We start from the raw sequence: 22,924 nt of genomic DNA, 5'->3' as shown, positions 1-22,924 counted from the left end.
CATTACGATGGCTGCACTCTCGTGTAAAGGTTCAGGTAGAGGAAGGTGTAGGATGAAGTCTGGAAGCCGTCTTTTGGGTTTTTAAAAGCTTCAGCTTCGACAGCATCTCTGCATTTTGAATGTCTTCCTGCTTCTGGTCAAAGGTTTCTCTCCAGTGATTGGAATGCTACTGTAAGCCTGGTTAAAGGTGCCTGAGGATATCACCTTATACAAGGAAGCCCTGTGTGCTTGAGAAGAGCTTTTTCAATGCATTATGGCTCATGCAGCCTCACAATTAAAGAAAAACAGGGATTTAGAAATCAATGCTGAAGAGGAGACTGAGAAGAAAAGGAAACACCGCAAACGGTCCCGGGATCGGAAGAAAAAGGTAGTTGTATACGCCAGAGCATAAATCTTGCCTGGATTCTTTTTGTTTTAATCTCCTCCTGGCGTCTGTTAGAAGCATTAAGGGCTATTTTTACGTGCTGTGTAGAGTATAAATTGGGAACGGATGATAAAACCCAGTGGCCGACCATGGCCAGAGGATGGGCTAGGCAGGGGGAGAGTCTGTCCTGTGTGGGGGTGATTGCAGTGCTGATGCGGAAGGTGTGCCTGCACTTGACACAGGCAGGGGCATGTTGCCATGACACAGAAAGGTGTTGCAAGGGAGTTCAAAGTAGTTTCTTCCCAGCCCGGTCAAGGTTAAATGGACTGCGGTGACTTGGGTCTGAGGGAGAGGCCAGCGAGCCGGTCTTTGTACTTGTTGGAGGTCTAGGCTCGTGGAAAAGGAGCTTTTGTGCTAGAACTACTGTCACATGTGTGCATTTCTCAGGCACATCTGTGACCTTAAAGACGTAGCAGAAAAGTCATTTCCTGCTTTGCTTTCTTCCCCTCCTTTTGCCTCTTTTTTCTCTAAGGTGCTTTTAGTTAGGTTGTGCGAAGGAAACAAGCTGCCAGAAATGACTTTCTTTTGTTAAATGAAGCTGAAATCACAGAGGTTTGTTATTCTCTGCTGGGTGAGAGGAATTATCCTGAACGCAGGAATTCCCATGGCAGGGCAGGGACCTGCAGCCTTCACCGCTGATTGCTTCTGATTAAAGCATGGGCATTGATCATCCCCAACTGATATTCTATGGCAGGGGGAAGATAGGAGGAATATTCTAGGTCAGTGGTGTTTCATTACAGCCGGAGAGTACTTACTGAGTGTTTAGTGGCTGTGCCCTTAAATGTGACTCCTAGGTACCCACTGGGGAGTGAGGGCCCGAAGCACTTTTCCTCTATAGCAATTAATAAAAATTGACTAAAACTCTGTGCTCTGAATATGAAAGTCAGGTCATAAAGCATTTTTATGTCTCTTTGTGAGAATTCCCAAGGGAAAGATAATCTTAATTTGCTGTGAGCAGTGATGCATGTGCCTTCTAAATGACATGCAGATTTCATCCACCACATGTACCTCTCTTCAGGGCTGATCATGAATATTTTTGGTGCCTTTGCCATTTTCTTCAGAGTTAGGATCTGTGAAAGAAGGCTCTCTGTGTTTTGTTATGTGGCAGACTTCATGAGATTGAGTTTGGAGAGGTACAGTCACTTTGCTGCAGGATGTTAAATATAGATGCTTCCTACTTCAATATTCTTGTAAATAAACTTCTTGAACAGATTTTCACAAAAGTACAAACTCAGGTTAGGAAATTGTTGGCAGGCATATTTCAGAGTCATGCACAACAGAGTTGTGGAATTGCCATATTTTGCCAGGTTCTGGTCTAATTGCACTGTATTAGGTTCATCTGTGGGAGGTCACTACGGAGTGCCCACTCTTCACACATCTTTACCCACTCCCACCGTGATAAGCTGGCTTCTAAGAAACATGAGGAAAGAAGGTACATATATTTGTGTAAAGATACAATCGCATCGTTGCTGTTAATACTCTGTATAAGACTTGTTAGCCGAGCCAGGCTTATGCACCGCAGTTTCCTGTAGTGATGACAGGCCTGCTGCCTTGGGGCCTGGGCCCCTGTTTGACTTGGAAGCAAAATAGGGAAGGGGTGAGGCAAAGGGAGCTTCTGGGCTCACTGAGCTGAAGCAAATGCTTTGTGGACCAAAGTGCTTTGTTATGAGTACAACAGAGTCTGTCCAACGTAAATCTCTTAGCAACCAGGAGGGAACATGGAGAAATATCAATATCGCTATGTCAATGTGCAAGCAGATGTAAATGTTTTGTTCTCAGGACAGTCACAGAGTTGATCCAGAAAGTGGCCTGTGGATAACACTTTCATTGCCATTGTACTAGTTAATTCACAACACACTAAAACCAGTATATTCCCTATCAAAGATACATGCATTTCAGGAGACTTAACATTCACAGTCCAAGGATTTTAGGGACTGCTTTCAAAGTACAAAGTCAACATTAGATTACTTTCAAGACATAATCTAGATTCTTTTTCAGTCATATAGTATATATACCACTTATTCTCTACAAAGTGAATTGTTTTTACTTGGAGTTTCTTTTTCCTACCTTTTCCTAAGATCCTGATGAAGGCTTTTGGGTTACTTTGCTCCACGTTATAGGCCCCATAGCAATTGGAAAAGCTTCTCTTATGTACTTTGTGGGTTATTATGGGGTTCATTGCTCTTACTTATATGTAGAAATATCCTCTAGGATCTTTTAATTACATAAAAGTAATAGTAATTTCATAAAGTCACAAAATAGAAAAGCTTTAGATAAACGTGAAGAGTATCTATTTTGTAAAGGAATTTGATTCATGGTACCCCTGTAATTGAAGTTTAAACAAGCCCAGGATGAACTTTTCCTGATATATATATGACATAACCTCATACAGTATGAGATATTACTAAGTATTATAATCAAGTCAGAATGCATATATAAAATTAACATTCTATTCACATTTCATCAGTTCTTAAAAAATCCATGATTGCACATTTGGTCTGCTATGCATATTGATAACCATGAATAAGTGGCTACCAATCAAAAAACATAGGAAACTTTTGGAATTTATAATTACTTGAATTTTAATAATGGTGTGTTTTATTCTTGCCATAGCAACATTAGTGTCAAGGAAAGGAAAAATCTTCCTATTTGCTAAAAGGAAATGCATTTAGATGGACAAACCTTTAATCTTTTTATCCCAATTTTTCTGACTCGAAGCAAACAAAAAGCAACTTTCCCTGAGTATTTTGTTTAGAAGGTGTCTTTCTACTGCATTTACCCATCTCCTTTACACACACTGTCCCATCACTCTTCCCTGATAGATTTTCCCCTTCACTCTCCTCGTCTCCCAATGGGCCGCTAATGCTGGCAGTGAGTGGGGTAGCGTGCCAAAGGTAGACAGAGTGCCTTTGGGAGGGACAATATTGGATCCATGCTCTGACTGAGAAAGTTGCAGAGAGGAACTCTTTATATTCCCTGCACCAAGCAAGGTCCTGGCCCACGGGCGGTGGTCAGTGGATAACCCAAGCTACCACGAGTTCATGAGGACTAGAAGTTACAAATGCTCTCAGGGCCACACTTCCCTTGTTGCCTCTGGCCTCTGGTGCCACATTACCTGGATATTTTGCTTTCTCTCCATGTAAACTATAAGGTACATTTCAATAATGAGGGCTATTAGGAGAAATAACATTAATTTATTCAATAATTTTTTTAAATGTTCACAAGTATGCTTGTATATATTTATTATGTCCTATCAAAAAAAAAAACCCACTTTGAGGTGATCTAAGGATATGTATACTAAAAAAGGAAACATTTATATGCATTGCGGACACAGGGTATACTGGGATAAAGGAACAGCTAATTTTATGATTAATATCTTTTCTAATTGTTAACAACAGACTCATGCAGCTATTCAGTGGCAGAGCAGGAATGAATATTTATTGCTTCATTTTTGCACTCACGTATTCATTTAGCAAACATTTACTGAGTGACTTCTGTGGATCAGACACTGCATTCAGTGTTGGAGGCAAAGCTACAGGAGGCAGAGTGGCAACAGTACAGTGACTCCCTGTAGAGAGAGGAGATCACTAATCACCCTTCATAACACATGTAAAGGGAGCCACAGGAGCCCACTGTAAGACTGCAGTTCAACTCAAATGGGCTCAGAGAAGCTTCTCAGTGAAGCTGAGCCTTGGAGTAGGAGTGAGCAAGACAGGCAGGCAAAAGGACAGGAATCCCATGCCCAGTGTGGTGGAAATAAGAGGGAACATTCATGTGTGAAAAGCAAACATAAATAAGGAGCAAAAGGGATATGAGTGTATGGCTTGGAAAGTGGTCAGAAGCCAGATCATGAAGACCTTTGTATCCCATCTCACAGGGTGGGAAATTACCTTCTCCAAGGAGAGAGGACTTTAATCGACTTAAATGGAGGCAGTAGGAAGAGTAACTGAATGGCTTTATGGTTTAGAACCATCACTCAGGCATCCATGCTGCAGATAGCAGCCGGGAGAGCCTTCCGGAAGCACGGGTGGTGATTCAGGAATGAGAGATGCTGAGGGTCTGAACCAGGGCAGAGACTATGACAGTGGAGAGGGGGTGTTGCATGCAAGAGATATTTAGGGGAAGACTCAACAGAATTTGGCAATGGACTGGGTGTAGGATGTGAGAGGGAGAGATTGGATTCTAGGGTAACTGCCAAGTTCCTGGCTTGAAGCGGAAAATGAATAATTAAATTTCCTGGATTCATGTCTTTTATTCCAGGGCATTTATTGACCACCTAAAATGTATCAGGTAGGGTTTTAAATTGCTTTGTAGGTAGAGGCTCATTTAATCTTTATAACTACCCCACAAAGAAAGTATTTATTATCCCCATTTACAAATGAGGAAACTGAGGCAGGAACCCATTAAGCATTCCCACACTATTTAGTGGCAGATCTAAGACTCCAGTGTGGAAAGTCTAGCTGTCTAGCTTGTTCTTTTACCTACAACATGGAGCAGTATATGTAGTTAATATTTTCACAGCTGCATATCAAAATGGATTTGATTCAAAGAACCTTCTAAGTGATCAGCTATTTCCTAGACATTGGGAGCCTTAAATAACAAGCTTTATATCGCTAAGTAACCCAGTGCACTATGGCAGTGTGTCTGCTTTTCTTACCCTCTGCAATAGATTTTAATGTTTTACCACAAGAATTTATTTTTTTAATTTTTGAAAATAAATGGAAAATTGCCAACACAGGATTTCAACTCCTCAAAGACATGTTGCTGTAATAACATAACAATGTCTTAGGTGCTCACTGTATACCAGGCAATGTGCAGGGTGATTCCATGGATTATTCTACTATTTTTCTCACAACTTCTGTATGAGACAGGTATTATTTTCATCCCCATTTTTTTTATAGCTAAAACATAGACTTAAAGAGAACAAATAACTTGCCTGAGGTCATGTAGCTTCTAAGTGTTGGGTCTACACTTAAACTTGGATCATAGGACTTTGGAATCCATATTTAACCACTAGGTTTATTGTCATAAAAATCTACCAGTCTCATTTAGGATTAAAGCAACTTAAAGGTTTGAGAATAAATTTCAAGAGAGATAAATTATTGAGTGTTATCTATTGCTATAGAAGCTTGATGCTTCCTGACATTTATAGGCCTTCTCCATGCCTAGCTCCCGATGTACCTATGGCACCCATGATGGAAGATACCAGGCAGGGGAGGTTTTGTACTATAGTGACTGGACTTGTGAGGGTGAGGGTTGTGTGGACTGGTATCAGATAAAGGGAACCCACTCTGCGTCCTGTTCTACTGAGAACACAGACTCCAGATCTCTAGGGAGCCTGGTTTCTCTCTCAGCATCCTTTATGCTCTGCAGTATAATTATAAGCTCCGTGTGTCTCACCCAGGAGACTATAAGCTCCTTGAGGGCAGAGGTGGTGTCACAATCTTCTACTACCAAACTGGTGCTTGCAGGGTAGGAAGTGGATGGGAGGGAGGGAGGAGGTGGATGGATGAGAGGCAGTACCATGCAATGATTAAGAATATGGCCTATATGTAAGATTGTCTGAGTTCAGGTACTAACACTCTTAGCTGCTGTGACCTTGGGAAGTTATTTAACCTGTCAGTGCCCCAGTCTTTTTACATGCAAAATGAATATAATAATAGAATGTGCTTTAGTCACAGGACTGTAATGAGATTTCAATGAATGAATGAATGAATGAATGAATGAATGAATGAATATTAGAATGGTGCTTGGCACAAAACAAGAGTCATATAGTGGTAGTTGTTGCTGTTTTTATTGATGTTCATAGTGAGCAGAAGAATGAGTGGACTGTTTCCAACCTGAACCTTTAGGGGTTGTGCCAACAAGTTATCTGACTGAAGCCGGCAGGTAAGCTCCCTAGGAGCACAGCAGCTGTCCCGTCTCCACTTTTCCTCTGTTGGAAGAGGATGGATGGAATAAGGCTTAGCTCAGTAGAAAAGTTATAAACCTGGACGATGGTTAGTGAAGCATCCCACTTCAGCTTAGGTCGTGATCTTGCGGTTCGTGAGTTCAGCCTCATGTCAGGCTCTGTGCTGACAGCTCAGAGCCTGGATCCTGCTTTGGATTCTGTGTCTCCCTCTCTCTGCCCCTCCCCCTGCTTGCGTGCTGTCTCTCTCTCTCTCTCTCTCTCTCTCTCTCTCTCTCTCAAAAATAAACATTAAAAAAGAATTTCTTTAATAAAAAAGAAAAGTTGTAAACCTTTGTCCTTTGATGTGCCATGGTATTTAGGGATAGGGAAGCAATTAAATAAAACTGGTCTGCTGATTGATTCTCTGTGCTCTCTGTTACTATCATGATAACATTTTTTATTCTCAAAGTCATATGTTTGCTAAAAAAAAAACTTAACACTTTCTTGGTCTTGATGAATTACCATTATAATGAGTACAAGATCATGTTAGGTATAAATTATACATTTATTAATGTCTGAACATGTTATTTAAAATTTTGTTAATACTGTCACCAATATACTGTAGCTATTGAACTGTTTCTTCATTCTTCAGGCTCATGGTCTTTTCTGTCTCTTAATTTGCCTTTGGTAAGATGACATATTATTGTGTGTGTGTGTGTGTGTGTGCGTGTGTGTGTGCGCACATGCGCACGCTTTATTGAATCTCAATATGGAAAAATGTTTTCAATAGGTATGCTTGACAAACAAGAGGATTTGACAGTGCTTTGTACTTTTTGGTAGTTATATTATTAGAAAAAATATAGTAATCCTATTACATTTAACTGGTATCCATTTAATAAAAATGTACTGTGCAGCTACATTGTGCTGATTATTGTGCTGGAGACTGGCATGTAAAGGATGGGACCTGTAGGCCCATCTACCTGCTCTTTGATATGCTGCTTGTACTACTTGATGCAGGTAGGGTGAAGGACCAGAGAGAAAAATAGATATTTTTTGTTGCTGGGTTAGCACTGGTTTATGTTAACACTATGCCATAGTGTTATCGACATGGACAGACGCTTTAGCCTAAGCTTAAGTTTGTTATGTAACTATGTAACTTGCCTCAGTCACAAAAATAACTGGGCTTGGAATCAAGGTCTGTGTGGCTCCCCTTCTTAGGCCATCAGAACCTCTAGAGGATAGGTTTTTTTTTTTTAAGGGAGGTTCTTACTAATAGATATCTATGGTGAATTCTTATGTCAAGAGAAGAATGGTCACTGTTGGAATGTTAAAAATTAAATAATTTAATAATTGAATTTTTATAAATTATTTATCATTCACTGCAAAATCTAAATATTGTCTAAATCGTAACACTTAAATTAGTGTACGTTTAAATTAGTACACATTTAAAATAACTTTTAAGAGGAATCCAGTCACTGAAACAAAGTAGAATTGTAAGCTTCTATCTGTTGATTGACGAATAGGTTAAATGTTGAAGGATGATATCTAAATACAATGTTACACTGTCAGCTGTATACTCCAAATAGTAATCTAAAGAAATACTTGTATAGAAAGATAACATTTGAAAACAAGGAATCTGCTGTGTTTTTACTCAGACTGTTTCTTGTTTGTGTAAGTTAAAAGTAAGTTAAAAGTTCATTCCAAAGCAATGGAAATGGCGCCTGGATCTTCTACATACAGTTCAGATTTTTCTGGTGATTATCCCCTTCGTTCAGGATTATGCTGTCCTGGACCCAAAGTGGCATCATGAGAAGGAATGACCCATCCCTGTCAAATATAGGAGCTGCCTATAAAATGTATAGGTTTCAATTTAGATTTAGTTGGTTGCAGTAAACCATAGGTGACCTTCTACACATTAGGATCTTATCATCAGTTCTGTTTGAATTTATATGAAGCCGATTAGAATGGATAGAGACTAATGTTTATATCTGCCAGGTTTGGCAGAACAAAAGCCAACCAGTACCATCACCATAGGAGAGGAAGGGTATATGGACTGTGTGGAAAAGCATAGGGACAGATAACTTAGCTGGAGAGTGTTGGAAGCCCAAGATTTTCTAATGACTGGAATCCAGTGATACTGAAACATTTATAATCTACATGTAGGTATCCCTGAAAGCTTTGTAGTTTCAGTACTATGAATAGCATTATTTTATCCTCACGAAGTACAGTTTTCTAAGAGTCTATACAATTGAAGAAGGTATGAAAATATGGTAAATTGTGTTTAGTAGAGGATCAAAAACATTAATAAAGCAGGCAAGCAATAAGGAGAATGTTGTGGGGAGGGGGCTAAGTATTACAATCCATGGTGATGGAAAGAGAGGTCTTTGGGCCTAGATAAGAATTCATATCGCAGCTGCCACTGGTTAGCTATGTGGCCTTGAACTAAATTTCTCTGGGTCAGTTTCCAGATTGGTCAGATGGGGATATTAACCCTTTACTTGCATACTATTGTAAGGAGTAAAAATACTATAAAGGCATTTTGCCAGGGGCCTGACATAAAGGAAGCAGTTAGCTAAAGTTTCCTTATCGTATGGGCTCTCAAAGGTAACCAAGTGACCATAGTCAAGAACAGAGCAGAGGAGCTGAGAAAACAAGAACTTTTATACCTAGCAATCCCTCAGAAGATTATTTGATGAATGAAATTTTACTGATAAACTGGTATCCTCAAAAAAGTCATTTGAGTCCTGCAGTTCAGGTCTTTGCAAACTTTTTTATCTGTCATTTTGAGAATTAAATTAAATCTGTCATTTTGAGAAATATTTCAAAAGACTCACATGTTACACCTTCCATTCATTAACACTATTATTAATAGTTTCTCTCAGGAGTTAAATGATAGCCAAGGTAGATAGTAAAGAAAGCTTAAGAATCATATGTATAGATAGAAGAAGTATCAAATAATTCTTTTAACAAACCAACTTTATTTTGCAGATTTGGGCATAAATGTTAAAATACTTGGAGGAAGAGTAATTAGGGCTGAATGGAAGCAATCTTCACTGGATATATTTACTTATTATATATATATTATATATATATATATATTATATGTAATATAATTATATATATATAATATATATTTATTGAAACAAAAACATTACCTATAAATATGTCCATAAAGTATATGCACTCCATTACCAACCGGCTTTCCACCCCCTCTAGGTAATGTGGCCACCAAAGAGGTGTCGGATGGTTTCAGGGTAGCTGGGGACCTAGGGGAGAGTGAATGATCTGGTCGATAGGGAGATGTCACCATCTGTACCTGGTTTCAGAACCCACAGTGGCCTGTGGACTGTCTTCCTTGCCAGCACACCCCCTTCTCTGCTTCTCAGACTGCCATCCTTGAAGCCAAACAGTTTTTAGTCAGACAAAGCAAGCCACCTTGCCCGGACCAAATTGGCCCACGTCAGCAACTGCCACTAAGAATTATCAGTGTGTAAACAGCCCTATTCACCTTAAACCAAAAAGAAAAACAGAACCTGAAATGTGGACATCTCTCATTAGACACTTTTGTTACAGACTCTAAGTGAGTTTTCTTTTCAAAGAAGGGCAGTACAGAGAGATGCCTATCAGCAAAAGTATATGGAGAAGAATTTACCTTTTCTTTCTTTTATTGAGCTGTAAGTCACTGAGGAACTGTGGTGGGCCAGGAGCTCTGCTGAGTGCTTTAAGAAGATTATCGTATTCAGGTCTCACGAATGGGGGCTATTATCCTACTTCTCTGGGTTAGGGGAGGCATACTCTCGAACATTTCAGCAAGCCCAGGGTTGCGTAATTAGTAAGTGTAAGGCTGGAATTTCCCCCCAGGTGAGTCTGATTCCCAGCCCATGCTTAGTCCGCCACTTCTCCCCCCTCAGTCCCTGTCAGTCATGATTGTTTCCAAGTCCCCACTGAGAGCCATTTTCACAGGAGACTGGGATCCGTGAGGTGAATCTTTCCTGGACCATGAGATGCCACCATGCTAGGATATATTTCCACACCTAGAAAATGCCTCAGAAAATCCTTCTTGTGATTGATTTCTTCCTCCCAAAAGAAAAATACACGTTGGGGCATGGACAGCAGGAGGGTAATAATGCTGGATGTAATAAATAAGTTAACTTTCACATCGTACAGTTACCTGAAATGCATCCTGCCTCAACAGGACCATAATTATATTAATGGTAAAATAAGTGTGAGTACAGTTTATTTCCAAACTGTTGGCATTTGTGAACACAAATAGTGAAACCATTTTGTGTTGGCTGATTTCTTGATGTTTGAAATGAGTATATTCCCAATGCCTTGTGCTTCATGCTTACCATTTTTATGAGAAAACTGTTAAGCTGATTTTGAAGAACTCGGCCTCAAAACAGACTAATTTTCAGAGCCTAAATTACAAATTAAAAAACAATTTGTAGAGTGGTAAGAAATTAGCACCAACATTAAAAAAAAAAAAAAAAAAACCCTTTAGCCGACGACACCAACAAATGTTAGAATTGAGTCACCATAGGTGCTGCCAGGTTCTTTGCCAGGATAGAAGAGACCTCTTAGTCCTTATGAAGTGATTTTTTTTTCTTTTCCTTGATGGTAAGAACTATGAGTAAAAAGCTTTAATTTGGGGAAGGGAGTTGGCAAAAATTGGAATCTCAAAAAAAACAAAACAACTTGATTATTTAGGACAGATGATTTTAGGCTTTCTAACACACTTCACTTTGAATCCGTAGGAGCTGTGCTAGCAAAGTTAGGCTTTGTTTACAATAAAATAATTGGGAGTTGTGAAAGGCTGTTCTCTCTCTTCACACTTATGTGAGTCTCTGAGTTACATGGCTTTCTTCTCCTTTTGCCCATGAGCAGATTGAGGCTCAGACATTGACTTTAACAGTCACAGTGACCACTGGACAGAGGCAGAATGTGAACTCATGGCCATCAGACTAAGGTCTTTCCCTTCTTTCACTATTCTGCCTATAGGTTTTTCACCGCTCATGTAAGATTCTTGCGTTTGGAGAAAGCTTTTACTTTTATTTTTTATTATTTTCTAATCGGTTATTAAATCATTTTTATGCTTCTCATTACTAATGTTATTGTTCATTTGTTTTATGTGACAAATACTGGATAAGAAGTGCTTTTTAAATCATGATGCGTGACTTAAACCCTGTGTTTTTATCTTCAAATGTTACATGGCGACGTTAAGTATTACTGCAAAGCACAGAGCAATTTTGAATCAGGAAAAAAATCATGATTGACCTTGGTACTGTGGATTTACCATTGCTTAGGGAAGCAATGTTTGTCAAAACCATTATCTTGAGCAGTGCATTTTGTTTTCTATCAGTAAATCCCCCAAATGCCCAATCTCATAATTCCCAGCCACATTCCTACTACCTGGCTGGTTAGGGGTGAATGAGAGAGGATGGGCTGGAAGGCTCTGAGGTCACCGAATCCCCACACAGGCCACTGCTCCCCCTTCTTCCGTAAGGACCTGCTGTCCCTCTGTGCAATGGTTGGGACACCACTACCTGATTCAATAACATAATGAGTGTATTTACTTAGCTCTGTCAACACTCAAAATATATTTGCCTGCTTCGAAGTAAGAAGATAACCATACTGATGTTGGAAAATGCTGAATGCAATTAATTTTTTTTTCCTTTGAAGAATGGCCATTGTTAAGGATCCCTGCTTTACTCTTCCTCTTCAGCTGGAGTCATTGCCACCTAAAAATACATGGTTTTGTTGTGGACATTTATTCTAACCACAATTACTTCAAATAGAATTAATATATTAATACTGGTGACCCAAGCATATGAAACTCGCACATTCATTTATTTTCATTAGTGTAGAATTAGCCATCCTGGTAATCCTCCCCAATTCCTGTCTGTGATTCACTTCAAAAGGTTTTGACTGCGCCTCATCTTAGCTGAAATTGGGTGTTTGAGGGTGACCATGAATACATTAAAATAGGTGTTTTTCCTGTTTGCTGTGTTAACATAAACCCTGGGCTTGGTTTTTCCACAGCTGTTCAGCGTGGTTATGGCAGCCTGACTTCCTCCCATTCCACTGTGTGTGGATCCGGTTCCTGGGCTTTGTCCTAGCTCTCCACTAGAGAGCCTTGTCTCCACTGGCTGATTGTAACTTGATTTTACATAACATGTTTCAGTGGATTTTCTATGGGATCAGATTAAAATAATTACATAGCCATCCATTTGGCATCTGATAGGCATTATCTTTTTGTTTTCTGGTGGATTAGTTAGGGTTTTGTTTGCAGTGTCAGGAAGGGAGAGTGTGCTTAGGTGCATTTGGCATTCTCGGCTTTGACCTGCTTTCCTAGAGCTGCTTTGCAGCTCTAGCAGAACCTAAATTATTAATGCGATCTGTTCTGTATCTGCACATAGAGCCTAATCCAGCCTTTTTTTTTTAAGTGCTGCTGAGGATCTCTGAAATAATGGGAGATTGATTTTTGGAGGCTGCGTGGAATGAGGAGTGGGCCTGGGTGTGAGCTGCGGAGTCATGTAGGTTTGGGTTTGAGCTTCCTCACCACCCTTTCTTTGCTGTGTAGTCTTCAGTTGGTTACTTAACCTCTCTGAGCATCTATGCCCTCATCCCCAATAACACCTATTGCAAAGAGATGTTATGAAGACAAAATTAAATTGAACATGAAGTGCCTGGCACAAGTCAGGGATTCAGCCAATATTCATTCCTCCCACCTCCCCACTCCTTTCCTCTTGCCCTCATCCACTTGGAAGAAATGAGTTTATGTTATGCTAAGTGTATTCAGTGAGAGTTGTGAGTTAAAAGAAGGAAGTGAATTCACTGAAGGTAATTCCAAGCAGGGTAAAAAATACATGAAAAACATGTATGTGTATATGTGGAGAAAAATATACATTTATATAAAGTGTAATATTAATAATTACATATACATGTACATATGTGTGTTTAGATTTGAGATGTATTCCAAATGTGTATTATATATATTCTAAATAAGGCAGTTAAGCCCAGAGCCAATTTTTATTAATTTCTATAGAAAGAAATGTGGTTTCCAGAGAGAGCACTGTGCGTGGTGTGGGGTATAGGGACTCTTGGCTTTTGTGCAGGTGCAGTGGCTTTCCCAGGATCACTCCGCACAGCCCCAGCTTATTCCGCAGCAGTACCCAACGTCCAGTTGCAGGTGCCTCGATAGATTTTCTAAACTGAGTAAGAAGCCAGTCCTTTTTCCCCTGGGTAGGCCTTAATGGGTTTACCTTTGCATTTAAAGGTCTCCCTCGGGCAGCTGCTCCTTGACTCCCAGAGTGAAACCCACTCGGAGGAAGCTAGTCAGCAGAAGATCAGTTTCGGTGACTCTCCTAAGAGGGCTTTTGAGGCTGTCTCTGATATGTGTTTCTCAGGGACAATTACAGAGAAATAGACTAACCTTGGGCAGATGGATTTTCTTGCTAAATGTTACTGTCCAATCAAAGACTTCTTTCAGAGCCTTTGACAGCATTTAATACCTGTTTGCCACCTTTACTCCCTGCTTGATTACCTATAATGTTCTGGGACATTCTGTCAGTTCTCTTACCTTCCTCTTTCTCACCATGTGAATAATTGATGTACATTGTAGACACAGCCTTCAACACAGGGAGGCTAAGGTCACCCAGAGAAAGCATTATTGCTATCATCTTGAAATATGTTTTTCCAATATTTTTCTTACATGTATATACTTAGTTTCTTCTTCCCTCTTCTGTTTTTTTTTTCCTTCCCTTCTCTTCCCTTTTCTTTCTCCCCCCACCCCAAATTAATGGAGATAATGGTGGCACCTCCTGTTTTGTAACCTGATTTTTTCCTACTGAACAATATAATATGAGCATTATGTTTGTGTCAGTAAATACATTTTTGTAAGGTTTTTAATGGATCTATGGTATTCGACTTTATGGGTGTACCAAAATGTACCCAACTAATGTCTTGTTTTTTTTTAAATTTTTTTTAATGTTTATTTATTCTTGCGACAGAGACAGAGAGTGAACAGGGGAGGGGACAGAGAGAGAGGGAAACACAGAATCTGAAACAGGGTCCAGGCTCTGAGCTGTCAGCACAGAGCCCAATGGAGGGCTCGAACCCACGAACTGTGAGATCATGACCTGAGCCGAAGTCAGACGCTGAACCGACTGAGCCACCCAGGTTCCCCTGTCTTGTTTTTGTATGTTTAGTTCATTTCAACTTTTGTTACCTTGAAAAATGGCACAAAGGACAACAAGGGCTTCATCTTTATCCACACTGAAGGGTTCTCACTTTCTGCTCTCCTTATGTTGGTGACTCCTTAGCACAGCATTCTAGGTCCTTCATTCTGAAGCCAACGCCACACGTACAACCTCATTTTCCACACGTACACTCGTTGGCCTTACTTAGTTCTAGTCGAAGGACTGACTACCTTTCCTTTCCCAGAGCATACATTTCTGCTCCCCCGCTGTGGGGGTTGGGGGGGTCCTTCATGCTGCCTGCAGTACCTCCCTCTCCCATTCTGTTCCTTCTGGAAGTCCTGTCTCTCCTCTTAACTGTTACAACTATTTATTCGCATCTCTTAGGAACTTTATGTGGAGGATAGTCCTTTGTGTATGAAGATACCTAGATGAAAAAAAGTCACCAATCTTGATTTTGGATCTTGGCATAGCCTCTAAGTTTGCAACTTCAGCTGCTCTTTCCTTGTCTGTGTTATGTCGAGGACCCTGCCACAGTTGTGTGGAGGGACGCCAGTGGTTCCTTCGTACACTTTACTGGACTACAAGTTCCTTGGAGCAGAGTTACCACTGATTCCTGGGGTGTCTTCTTCTAGGCCCCCTTGGCTCTGTCCTGTCAACCAATAATGACAGCTCTCTGCCCAGGGCTCTGTGCTCTTTCTCCAGCTTTCATTAGTTCATCAGAGATTATTGAGGCCTGTGGCTCTCAACTGGCAAGAGGAGAGGTTCTGCCTTATGCAGCTGGGGTTGGTGTGACCAGCCAGCCTTCTTTGTCCACAGCTGAGGGGTTTCCTAGGATGTGGGGCTTCCAGTGATGAAACTGAGACAAACCCAAGGGTGTACTAGAATTGGTGGAATGTGGTGGGGCAAGGGCAAATGGTAGTGCAAGGGAAAGGTCCTCTGTACTACCTGCTTCTAAAACTCTCTCAGTTTTGGTAACTTTGAGAGGCTTGCCTTCCATCTCTGATTATGATGTCACTCCTTCTCCTCTAGGAGTCTTTTACCTGTTTTTTAATTTCCTGTGTCATCAGTGGGCATTACTTTTTCCTAAATTTTCTGTTATCTACTGAGCATACAAGCACAGTGGACCATTGTGTGTGTCATGCCATCACACATACAGGGAAGTACTTAAAATCTAGCTTTGGGCAATGACTCCTGCTTTCATTATATAGGGTCTCATCTAGAACCCAGTTGGCTTTTGCTTTACTTTTTTTTAAATTTTATTTTAAAATTTATTTTTAGAGAGAGATAGAGAGCAAGCTGGGGAGGGGCAGAGAGAGATAGGATCCCAAGCAGGTTTCATGCCCTCAGCTTAGAGTCCAATGTGAGCTCAGACTCATGAACACAAAATCATAACCTGAGCGGAAGTCAAGAGCAGGATGCTTAACTGACTAGGCCACCCAGGCACCCGCCTTTTGCCTTACTTTTATTTCATTGGCTCTTTAACTCCTGGGTCACGTGTTTTACTTCTTAAGGTTTTTGGTTTTTTGGGGTTTTTTTTTGGTATCTTTTGCTTAACTTTATTTTTGACCCCACACAAATTTAGATTATACAGTACATACAGGGGGTTTTTGTTTGCTTGTTTTATATACGCTTTAGTTTTCTGGAAAATGGCTCAGGGCAAAAGGAGTAAAAATATAGGCAAGGTGATAAAACGCTCTAGCACAATCACCTTATTTTTATTATTCCCAACCTGGACTTGCCAAAGCTGTCTCCTCCCCCCATGCCACCTGAAACAAGGGAAGGACACTGTGACCTTCACCCCGTTTCTCCCCTGGAGAGGCTCCTAGCCTGCGTGCTCCTTTCACCAGGCAGTGGGGGACTGGACACAGTAAAGAACTTTACTACTTTCCAGTTTCATTCTCAGTTAGTTTTCCCTTAGAGGGAAACTGTCACTGTTTTATTAGAAAACATTTTGAGGTAGGCCACTACAAAGCTACATAAGTAAAATGTTTTAAGTGCAAGAAAATCACCTTATGCTCAAATTTACATGATTGAGATAAACATATGACTTCAAATTGTTTTACAGTGATACTAGGAAAAAAAATCTATTGATCACTCCTCCATTTTCATACCACTCAAATCATATTTAATGTGTTAGTTATGACATTTATGGATCGCAGATTTAAACATATGATTCAGTGAAAAGGAGAGCTCCTGTGGAAGTCTGAATTTGAACCTATAGGACTTATGTAAAGGACAGATACATTGAAGGGCAGAGCTGTGTGGAAAATTCCCACAGAGTGTCTCCAAGTCGTGCAGTCTTCGAGGTGGAAGGGACCTTTGAGGTCACGGACCCAGGGCCTCTGCAGAACCTGCCTGTCCTTGAAGATGGCTTTATGAATTGCTTGTCAGTCTGCTTATGAATCGCCTGGTGCTGGAAATGTCCTACCTCTAAACATAGTCCACCCCCATTTCTGGACACTTCTAATTGTTAGAATATGCTCTCTTATTTTGAGACTAAATCTCACACCCTACCATGTCCCCCCATATGCCAGTTATTTATACAGATGAAGATAGTGATGTTCTGGTGCCAGTGTCTTCTCTCCAAATTAAATGCTCCCTATTTCTTGAGCCAGTCCTCATAAGATATGGTTGCAAGACCCCTTTATTCCCCCTTTAGCCATCATTTGCTACCCCGAATTGACAGTCTTCTGTATGTAGATTGTCCATGTCATACTGTATGACACAGCTCAGACTCGGCTGTTGCCACTATTTGTAAAAGAGGCCAAGGTCACAGTCATTTTAGGGAGAAGACAATTGAGCGCCTGTATACTCCCTTTTCATAGGAACTTTGTTTCTGTTTTGCATGTGGATTTATCCTTCCTTTTTCACTTTCAGCTTTGGCTCTTTGTTGGCATTGAAACATATACATTTGACTGATCTGTGAATACATTGGAACGTTTATAAACAGCATTTACGTACAGATTTATAAAGATACAAAAGCTCTGTCCCCTCCGGAGAATGCCTTATCTTCTGTATTTTCCACTGTCCTATCTCCCATTACTTTATCCCTCAGACTCAAAAATTATTTTCTAAGTAATTATTAAGTGCCAAACATACACACATTGTCCTTTCTCTCTTTTTTTCTTGGCTTCTGCCCTCCTATTCTTGTTTCCGTTTTCTTCTTTAAACATAAAAGTATTCACTAGAATTCACTAGAACAGATGGAAATAGTTCAGTATCAGCTGGATACAAGAGAGGAACAAATAATGTAATGTGTTAAGCTTTATCAAAGGTTGATTTTTTATATTTCAGACTAACCAATTTACTAGGTAAGCAGCTGGCTTCTTAGAGACTTTTATGGACTGAATCCTTAGACACTAAACTATGTAGAACTATTTGGACAAAAAAATGAGCCAAATGAATTTGCCAATAATTTGGCTAATAATAAGGATGTAAAAGTAACAAAATTCTAAAATATTTGTGTAGTGCAGTGCATATGAAACACACATATTGTTTTGATTCAATAACACTTCACAATAAATATTTATATACCTTAGAGTTACAAAGAATAGTAAGATGTGCTCCTAGTCCTTTGAGAACTGGTAGTGTAGTAAGGGAGACGGACAAGTTGAAAAGAATTAAGATAGTCTTCCAGTTGATATGGAATGTCTATAAAGTGAGATGGAGGCCATGTGAGGGGCCAGAGAGTAGAGACAGGTGGACATTGGCCCTGGCCCTGAAGACTGAGAAATGTGAGCATAAGGCACTGAGCATAGTTAGAAAACTTGCAGAAAGAAGTAGAACTTGTCAGACAGGATGGCTTAATGTGGGTGCAAGAGAGAGGGAGGAGCCCAGCAAAATGAAGGGGCTGTCAAATGCAAGCATCTGAGAGGCTAGTTATACTTTGTGTTAAGAAAGGAATGAGGAGGGATTGGCTTCGATTTGTCTAAGATATCTTCTCCTCCTGCTTTCCTTTATTCCTGTTAACTCTTAATAACATTTTTGCTTTGCAAAAATAGCATCTTAGGTTGACTTTTAACTTGGGTTTCCAGTATGAAGTTCTGTACTTGCACCTGAAAGAACAGAACCCCACTGAGCTGATACAAGATGAGCCTGGAGAATAATTAGTGAATGGCTTTGAGAAATGTGGAAGTCATTGCCTTCTGTCTAGGCTGCCATCCATTGTCATGGGGTATGATGGATTTAGAAATGCTAGTTGAAAGGCATCTCAGATTTAGATTATGACGGTCTTTATGATAAGAACTGTGATGTTATGTTCTTGCTCTCCCCTGTCCTACAAGTTTTTGTTATATTTACAGTAAACCCTTTAAAACAGTGACATGTTTTAATGTATTCTTCCATTTTGTGAGCAATGGATTTAAAGTGATTTTATTTTTTTATTCTTTTAAGTTTATTTATTTTGAGAGAGAGAGAGAGAGAGAGGGAGAGAGAGAGAGCACATGAATGCAAGCAGGGCAGGGGCAGAGAGACTCCCAAGCAGGCTCAACACTGTCAGCACGGAGCCCAGTGCAGGGCCCGAACTCATGAACCATGAGATCATGACCTGAGGTGAAACCAAGAGTCAGACACTTAACCAGTTGAGCCACCCAGGTGCCCCTATAGTGATTTTAAAAGGAGAGTAGTAAAAAAATAGAAGAAAATCATCTGCGTTAAACTGCATGAACAATTTAATTCATTTCTTCCACAAAACATCTTTAAATGTTTAAATTTCAGAAGCTTAGAGAAATGAAAAAGAATATATCTTGAAAAACAATAGGATGGTTTTTCTTGCAAATGTGTTAATAAAAATAAGCTTGATTACACTTGAGATATAAGAATGCTCTGAAAATTTGCCAAACTGATTCTAATAACATGCACTAGGTTTAACCTTTCTGAAATGTATTTTATTGAAAAAAGAATTCCAGTTTGAAGTTGCATTTTAAAGACTTCTGCAAAGATATTAAAATGCACTCAGTTGACCTTTTATAAAAACCCTTTTGGGCAAACATACATAGTATTTTGATGAAAAATGTTGCTTTAATATTAAAGCCCTAATTACCAGTAAGGAATTTCATCACCCCAAAATTCATGAGATGATTTTTTTCTAATTCTTCTTATATGTTTGTGTTCATGTGTGTTTGTATATCTCTATGTATTTTTAATTTCATGAACCTGACAACCGTATCTCAGTATCTGCAGCTATTCCTTCTAGTAGAAATAAACAGACATCTAATGTCATGAAAGAATTGAGCTTCATTGAGAGTCAAAGCAGCCGAGAGAAAACAGTCCAGTTTGTTGGTTTTTAAAAGATAAAACATAGATCTATTGCTCAGTTCAGTAGGTTGTTATGTTACATGGGAAGTTCCCTGGATGAGTTGATGTAAAATACATGGTGGTGCTTGACCATGGAGAGGAATCCTTTTGTATCAGAAAAATTGGGTCTTGATGTATCTGTCTTTGAGGTCCGCTATCCAATTATCAAAAAATGAGGCACACACACACACACACACACACACACACACACACACACACACATTCTTTCTAGCGAGACCTTCCTATACCCACTGTTCTGCGCTGTGGATCACGGCTGGGACATTTGCTTCAGATGTGACTGGGAAGTCCCAAGGTCCCTTCTGTCATCACAGGGAATATGGCAGGAATGCCTAGCCTAGAATTTTAGCTTGCACTTGCAATTTAATGTAGAGCTTTTAATTGCATTCTCAGCAATATTTTCTTTCATCTCATAACAATAAAATCTTCATGGTGATGTCTCAGTACAGCGTGGCACTGAAGCAGGGACACGTGGCACCAGGAAGCCCTCAGCTTTTGCGTAAACGCTCAGCAAAAGGCATTCTTTTTGTTTATTTGCCTTACAATTCTGTATCCAGAAAATTCTGAAACTGTGCGCACAGAATCTTATTGTTTTATAATGTTTCTGGGAAGAGTTTTTTAAACTCAGTTGTAATTTACTTGAGTCACATGCAATGATCCTGAGTATATATTTAATCAGTTTTGACAAATGCACAGTTGCTTATCTCATTCCCCCAACAAGATGTATTGCATTTCATCACCCCTGGGAGCTCCTTTGTGCCATTTGCCAGTCAGAGTCCCTCCTGTACCCGAAGCAGCCAGTGTTAGGACTCCCAGCGCCGTTGTTGAACCTTAACGTTAATTCTTAGAGGCTTCTCTGTCAAAGAAGGATCTTTAAAACTGTGTTTTCCTTTTAAAGAGCTTCCCCCACCCAAGGGAGGCATTCAGAGGCATGTGCATAGGCTGATGTAGAGTTTCTGTATATTGCTTCTAAAACAGTATCTTAAGTGTATCTTAAGTGTCAAATTCTTACTGAGAGAGGAGCAGATCCCTTTCCAGCCTGTCAAACAAGATTTTAAGTAATTTGCTTTCTTGTTGTATTTTAATTTGTCTCCAGTTCAATTTCCACTTCTGGTAAAAATAACCAGCAATGATTTGTCGATTATACCTTAATTTTGTGGAGTACGTTCACCCTTCTGTAGGGTGGGATAACCAGTTAATGGAAATTTAGTAAGAATGCCCACTAAATGTCATGGATGAAGCTGAAGAGTTCAATATAATGCCTTAATTGTAGAGAAACAGGGTTCACTTTGGTCCTCTTAGCTTCTGTGGGGTGATAAAAACAAGTAGAATAGTCTTTACATCTATTTCTTCTCCATGACTATATATCATTGCCTCAAAGGTGACATTCCATCGTTTGCTTCTTATTGTAACCAGACAAAGAGTATTTCTGTTCTCCGTGTGTGTGTTTGTGTGTGTGTGTGTGTGTGTGTGTGTGTGTGTGACAGAGACAGAGTTGAGTGTTCCATATTACCCCTAGAGATTTTTCTTTCCCTCCTTTTAAGCTAACATGCTCTTCTTCATCAATAAATTTCAGATGCAGGGTTGGAATAAACTGAACACTACAGAGAAAGAAAAGATTCCAGGATAGAGAGCTACTTTTATTTCAATACTGCAACACATGGAGTATAGAATGAAATCGTGCTGCTGTTGGAATTTATTCTTTTTATTGAAATAGACAAGCATTAAACAAGCCATAAAATTTCCATCTGTATTCACAGCAGGCTCCCACCACCCAAAATACAGATTTCCTCCCCGCCCCCTCTCTCTAAAGCATCCAGGACTGAAACATTTTAGTATTTGAGACTGACAGAATCATAATATTTAGTTTCTAAGAGCAGTGGATCACCTCCTCCGTCCTTTGCACAGAGCCGCATCCGTGTTAAAGGGAAAGTGCAATTTCTGTCCTTAAATGTCACTGAGGACGGGGGAGTTGGGTCAGAAAGAATCTGCAGTGCAGCAGAGGAAGCACATGGGCTCCCGGCTTGGTAATTCTGGTGCTTTCATCACCTCATCAGGCTACTCACCTTGGGAAGGAAAGCAAATGGCATTTTCACACCATGCGCTGATGATGAGTCCAGAAATGAGGCACCCATTGCCATTCTAGCACATTTTTCTCCATCGCCTGAAGGACGAAGGCTTTTACTAGTGGGAAATTACCACCAAGGCATGTAAAAGTGAAAGAGCTTCTCAGGCTTGAGGAAGAATTCATTTTTTCTTTCCCTAATTTCAAAGCCAAACACTTGCTTGGCATTTTAGGCATAAAACAGCATAGAGTTCTAAAAAGATGGTTAGAAAGGTAATTGTAAATTCTAATCTGTTTAGCAAACTGTTGCCCCACTTGGAGAATACTCTGTTTCAATTTTTTATAAAGGCATTCTGATAAAAAATTTAAGCACACTCTTTTAGGAGCAAGTTTCTGTCAGATGTCACACGAAGCTTCCCTTTGGTAGGAACGGTTATGTAAGGCGGGATGTGCCTCTATCTAAAGAGTAGACCTCTATCGTGAATGTAGGGCTACAGTGCTTTCTTGTCTCTCCCTGAAGACTATGGTATTTCTGCCTTGGTTAATTTAAGTGTGATAGAATTTTTAATAATGTTACTCTGTTGGAACAATATTGGCCAGGGTAGGGGTAGGCTGTCCTTACCCCAGAAGGTACAATAGGATGTATGCAGTGGAATAATTATGTAAATTTAGTAAGAATGCAAATGATGTTAGAGCAGGTGTGTCCACTGGAGGAAGTGATAGGATACTATAGTGCTTTGAGAGGGACATCAAAGGACACTGAGGAGGAAAACTGAAAAAGTAAAAATTTTGAAATCTCAAAACATGTGTATCAATTTATTGTTTACAAAGGACTTTCATGTACATTATCACATTTGATCCTTGTAATTCTGTGAAAAGGATGCTCTCATTTTCAAGAAGTTATATTACTTGCTCAAGGTCAGTTAGCTACCAAGTTACTTTGAATCCTCGTGCTATCCTCCCTCCTTCCCTCCTTCCTTTCTTCCTTCCTTGAACATGTTAGAGCATAGAATGTCCTCATCCGAGCATGGACA

At 39.9% G+C, this 22,924-nt stretch overlaps 1 protein-coding gene across 1 annotated transcript in view; it reads left to right on the top strand.

The window, feature by feature from the left end:
• The first annotated feature begins 253 nt into the window (after positions 1 to 253).
• The window catches only part of ANK3 (ankyrin 3), a 335,879-nt gene continuing 313,208 nt past the window's right edge, over positions 254 to 22,924 (top strand). The window contains exon 1 of the mRNA XM_042907474.1: positions 254 to 367. Coding sequence (XP_042763408.1) covers positions 254 to 367 — 114 coding nt within the window. The remainder of the gene's footprint in view (positions 368 to 22,924) is intronic.

This window comes from Panthera leo, chromosome D2 (genome assembly GCF_018350215.1).
Source record: "Panthera leo isolate Ple1 chromosome D2, P.leo_Ple1_pat1.1, whole genome shotgun sequence".
NCBI classification, from domain to species: domain Eukaryota; kingdom Metazoa; phylum Chordata; class Mammalia; order Carnivora; family Felidae; genus Panthera; species Panthera leo.
This window is presented reverse-complemented; position numbering and strand designations above follow the sequence as displayed.